We start from the raw sequence: 5,403 nt of genomic DNA on the forward strand, positions 1-5,403 counted from the left end.
GGACGCCTGCCACAGCATGGCTTGATAAGCAGTTCATAGGTCCCCACCTGGGATCTGAACCAGTGAACCCCGGGCCGCCCAAGCAGAATGTGTGAACTTAACCCCTGTGCCACTGGGCTGCACCCCTCCCCCAGCCCCCCCGCAAGGCTGCTTTGTTAATCAGAGTTCTCAGGGAATAAGAGATTGTTAGAAATTTCAGATTAAATGACTCCTTACCAGAAGTCTCTTTTGTTTCTGGTGGTGATGCCCAAAGGCTTTCCAAATTCCACAATAGTATAACCTGATAAGCATAAGACTGTCACAGGGCCCTGGGGCCACTTATCTCTTTATCAAATTTGGGTGTGTTAGGGTACCCCAGGTAAGCAGTTAGGATGAATATACACCTAATCCAGGAATTATTTTGAAACCTTATAAAAAATTCAAATCTGGATCTATATTTATTTTCATGTATACTTCCTAAATGATGGCACACACATACACATACCCGGTTAACTGTGGGTTATTTCTGGATGGCTCCAGGTGATAACTGTTTATAGTAATTAAAATTGTACTACCAAGAAGGTTGTTCCTGGCAACAGCTAGTAGTGCCGAGTCTCGCCTTCTGCTAGAGTTAATGCCTTCTCCTTCCCAGGGGTCTGATTTATCCTGAGGAGACTCCTCGACTCAGTGAAAACATCTCCAAGCCAGCACCACCTGACCTTCTTGTAACACAATACTTAGGTTGTGACTGTCCGCAATAAGTAGATGGTGAGGAGTGGGTAAGTATTTAGCCAACTACCAACTCCATTGCAAACAGCTACTTAAATGAGTCACAGAACTGGGCCTTGGTGGTCCTCCAGTTTGATGCGCTCCTTTGACTGATGAAGTTGAGTCACAGCCTAGCGGCTTACCCACACCACACAGCTGGCTGGTGCAGAGCCGTAAGAAGAGCACTGATCTCCTCACTTCTCCTTCAAAGAACTTTCTACCACATTGCATACCTGATCTTAAGCAACTTTCAGGATCTAGCTAAATAGTTTTTAAATTTTTTCAAGCTGGTTTGAGTTTTCATGTGCTGCTTTGATATTCACAATTTTATGTACACTCAGGAAGTTGCATCAACAGTGGAAATAATAGCTTCCTTCTCCCCAATTTCCAACTTTGCCTCAGTTGAAAAGTTGGCACATTTCTTTGGTTTGCACTGATTCTTCCCTTGATGACTTCGGGACGATGCTGCAGTGCCCTGAACCGCTGTCTTGGCGATGGCAGCCACAGAGACAATACTTCAAGTAATGCTTCTCTCTTAACTTGTAGCTCTGATCAGTGGAGTTATTCTGGAAAATGAAAGAGGGCAAAGGCCCCTGCCAATGACTCTCGCCCTGCTTGGAGGGGAGCCATAGTTCTGAAAGAGCCAATTGTGAGAGAGCCACTGAGAGGAGCAAACTAGAAAGAAAGCTGGCCTTGTCCCAGGCAGCTGCGGGCCCAGTGAACAAGTTCAGTGTCTTTCCGACTGTGCACAGAGCTGCTGAGGACAGAATGTGATTAACTGAGGGACTCTTCTATGCATCAGATGCAGACAAGAGATGAACGTGTCATGCTTCTCAAATGCTGAATGTACTGTCCCAGGTGTTGTCTCCTAGATCTGCTGCTTTGGGCCATAGGCAGGACCTCAATGGGAGGAGCAATGACTGACCATGGAGACCTTGGAAACTCCTCCTGATGCACCCAAAGGAGTCGGGCATGCTACTGCCTTGTGTGCCCTGTGCCTGCACTTGACTTGGTGGGGAAGGTGCAGGTCACCGGGCTGCATTGACGAGGAGGACAGCAAAGAGATAAGATCAGGAATGCGCTGGCTCTGCCTTCCAGGGTAGAGGCTGCATGCCTAGGCGAGAAGTGGGGAGCATGACAGAGACCTCCAGCCTTTAGGCCTGAACAACCTTCTTCTTGAGTGGCATTCTTTTCCTCCTCAGGGCTACAGGCTGGTCCCAGCTCCAGGGACACTGTGGTAGAGTGATTGCAATCAGGGCCCCAACCGTACCTGCCTCCCTGGATCCATGCCCTTTGCACTATGACTTTGCAACTCTTCTCATCCTGAGATGAAATCCATCTACTCGCCCTGGCATCTGGCCTGGCCTTGTATCTTGCTTTGGCAAACAGTGATAGGACAAAGCAATGATGTGCTAGTTCTCAGTCTTGGCTTCAGGAGACCTTGCAAACTTCCCTGTACTCTCTTGGATCCTGCAATGGCCCTGAGAACAAGCCTGGGCTAGCCTGCTGGAGGAAGGAAACGTGTGGCCCAGTCACTCCCATTGACCCAGCTGATAGCTGTCAACTCCTGAAGGACAATCACCTAACTGACCTGCAGTGGATTGCAGACACATAAGGAACCCAGCTGAGACCAGGAAAACCGCCCAGCTGAGCCCAGCCTAAACTGCCGACCCATAGACTTATCAGCTAAATTGATGATTTTTGTTTTAAGCCACTACATCTTGGGGTAATTTGTTTCACAGAAACAGGTCACTGATATAGGCCCCATGGGAGCTGGTGACAAGGAGGAGCCTGCATCCTGGAAAGGCCTGGGCTGTTCTGAGGGTTGGAGCTGAGAGACAAGAGTTGCCTGAAACGAGGAAACCCCAGCTGCTTGGTCTTACCTTGAGGATCCCCTGGAGATCAGGTCCCAAAAGCAGCTGGGGAGGAAAGGCACCTGGGGCAGAGCTGCAGGAGTAATAAGGACCAGGACACTCGGTTACCATGGGGAGTAAATAAAACTTTAATAACGGTGACAAGCAGCTTTGCACATGTGCTCTTTCCAGACACTGTCTTCTTCCAGGCGGTTGGCCTTCATGGCACCACTGGAGTGGCCTCCCCGTGATATAAAATCCTGATTCATTAGCATTAGGTCTCCAGGGAATTCGGCTAAGTGGAAAAGATTTCGGTTGGTTAAGCCAGTGATGGACCGTTCCACTTTCTTTGTGGGGAAGAATGGTTTCCGATCATTTCCATGGTATGTTAGATGTTTCTTTGGTTCTTCTGACTTGAAAATTACATCCATTTTTATTTCTTGTCTTTTTGTAGTTTTGTTCTCTGCCTCGTCTCTCTCCTCTGGCTTGGCATCATCACAGCCATCACTGTCAGCGTCGTCCTCATCTCTTCCGGCCTTGTCTTTTGCCGTTGGGCCCAGGCCCCCTCCAGACAGAAATGAAGAACTCCTGTACCTTTCAATGTAGGGTAAAAGCTGCTTATTTCTCAGAGCTCGAGCAAACTGCATCCGTTCTATGTGTTTGCTGATGTTGAGCCTCTCCCGTTGTGGCATTTTGAACTCCTCTGGGGGTACAATCACCTTTGCCGTCCATATTTTTTCTAGGGGCCCACAAGCGGTACAAGGAATAGAGTGTTGTTTTTTATATGCCATTGCCTGTTTGTAGTCTGGAGACAGCAACTGCAGTTCCTTGAGCATTTTCCATTCTTCTTCTTGCTTATAATTCAGAAACCTTCTTGCTGCTACAGTGTGAGTGCCACCTAGACGCTGACAACAGGAAAAGGATTGTTAAAATCTCAATGGAACAGGGACAGGGGGCGCCCACAGAATGGATTACCTACTGGTTCCTTCTCCCTCTGTTGCTGAGTGTGTCTGAACCCCTGCGTAGGGGGAAAGAGGGCAGATCTTTGGAGTCAGACAAGCCTGGATTCAAATCCTGACTCTCCTTACCTATTATAAACTTGAAAGAATTTTGTTGACCTTACAGGGGTACTGTGAAGCCTCCATAAGACAACATGAAATATGAAAGCAACTAATGCAAGGTAAGGACACAAGAAATGGCAGCTTGCATCATTTGTTATCATGTAGAGTTACATTCCTAATTGGGGCTTTGAAATAAGAGAGTATTTTGCTATGTGAGTGTGGAAGCCACTAGCAGACTCAGTCAACTCGAGTCCACTGTTTGGGAAGCTTACATCTCTGTGCTGGTACTTTTTGAACCTCTGGCTCCCTTAGCCTGACTGCCTGGCTTCGGCAGGGCCCCCCTTTGTATAAACTTCAGGGCACTTACTAGGAGCTCTTTCTCCAAGGGAGAATATTTTCCAAGGGCAATGCGTGGGTCTGATTTGCAGAGTTTGGTCCATATCCTGGAAGGCAGAGAGGCAGGTGTATTAGAATTCTGGAAAGAGTCTTCCCAGTCGGCCCCTTTGGAGCAGGAAACCTCACAGGGGTAGATTATACATTAGGCTGGGGCCACTGTGACCAGGGTTTCTGAAGCCACATGGGGGCTTGTTGGGAGATGGAAGGGAAGGAATGGATTGGAAGCACAGGTTACACTCACCCCAACAGTGAAGCAGAACCTAGATCCCCTTGGAAGCACAGGAAGTCTTTATCCTGAAAGGAATCGCTGGTATGGAATGTTCTGACTGGTTTTCCATTCTTATTTGGCTTCCCCTCTGCAATCTTCCTTTCGTGAGCCCTTGAATCTTTAGCCTCCTCTTTTCTAATCTTCTGACAGCCATTCTCCTTTTCTCTGATCATACTCTGGCAATAGGCTAGGATGGGAGGCGTCTATGCCCGGAGTTTCTTTCTCAGACAGTTTAGTGGGAGCCCAAGGGGCAGTCACAGACATTTCTTGCATCATAACTGGCCTACTTGGGAGCTATTGTGAGGTCTAAGTTTAGGCATCGAATGATCCCTGGGGTGAAGTGAACACACACTACCATGTTCCTGGTGTGTTGGAGTCCAGAGGGCTGGAGTGGGCAGAGAGTGTGGCTGGGAAATGATCTAACCACGTTGCTGCCACTTACAAACAAAGACTGCTCAGTTTTTTTCGGGGTGAAGACTTAGTCAACTGAAGCCTCTCTCTCTGGTGTTTGTTCACCTCTCCAACCTGAATTCCTCATGTTCCATCAATGCACTCTATCCATGGTCCTTGTACCTTGTAGGTACATTTCATCTATTCATATTAATGTTTTAAACACTTTTACCTACTATATTAGTCGGGGATGGGGCTGGCTGGTGGTGTGTTCTCCCAAGAAATAGAACCCATAGGATATGTGTGCTTATGTATATATACATATATTTTAATTGTTAATTTTAATTCAGATTTATTTTAAGGAATTGGCTTATGTGATTATGGAGGATGGAAGGTCCAAAATCTGCAGAGTGGGCCAACGGGCTGGAGACCCAAGGAAAAACCCATAAGGCAGTCCAAATCTGCAGGCAGAACCTCCTCCTGCGTGGGGGATGTCAGCCTTTGTTCTCTCCAGGCCTTTAACTGATTGGGTGAGGCCCACCCGCATTATGGAGGCAGTCTGCTTTACTCAAATTCCACTGACTTAAATGTTAATCTCATCCAAAAACACCCTTCCAGAAACATCCAGAATAATGGATCAGACCAAAACATGACTGGGCACCATAGTACAGCCAAATTGACACATAAA

The 5,403-nt window shown here is 47.4% G+C and overlaps 1 protein-coding gene across 1 annotated transcript; it reads right to left on the reverse strand.

Annotated features, from left to right (window-relative positions):
- Nucleotides 1-2,749: 2,749 nt before the first annotated feature.
- On the reverse strand, nt 2,750-4,498 carry C2H10orf120 (chromosome 2 C10orf120 homolog). Its single transcript, XM_046653162.1, has 3 exons — nt 4,299-4,498; nt 4,029-4,104; nt 2,750-3,505 (listed from the first exon to the last, which is right to left on the reverse strand). The coding sequence occupies exons 1-3, from the start codon at nt 4,496-4,498 to the stop codon at nt 2,750-2,752; spliced, it is 1,032 nt and encodes a 343-aa protein (XP_046509118.1).
- Between the last annotated feature and the right edge of the window lie 905 nt (nt 4,499-5,403).

The sequence above is a fragment of the Equus quagga genome, chromosome 2 (assembly GCF_021613505.1).
Source record: "Equus quagga isolate Etosha38 chromosome 2, UCLA_HA_Equagga_1.0, whole genome shotgun sequence".
NCBI classification, from domain to species: domain Eukaryota; kingdom Metazoa; phylum Chordata; class Mammalia; order Perissodactyla; family Equidae; genus Equus; species Equus quagga.

Bases quoted from the DNA above. Each gene is read 5' to 3' on its own strand.
- C2H10orf120 (XM_046653162.1), bottom strand. From the start codon at position 4,498: ATGATCAGAGAAAAGGAGAATGGCTGTCAGAAGATTAGAAAAGAGGAG. The intron at 4,105-4,298 runs GTGAGTGTAACC...TCTGCCTTCCAG, and splicing joins GGTTCTGCTTCACTGTTGGG to GATATGGACCAAACTCTGCA. The intron at 3,506-4,028 runs GTAAGTGCCCTG...TCCTGTTGTCAG, and splicing joins CCTTGGAGAAAGAGCTCCTA to CGTCTAGGTGGCACTCACAC.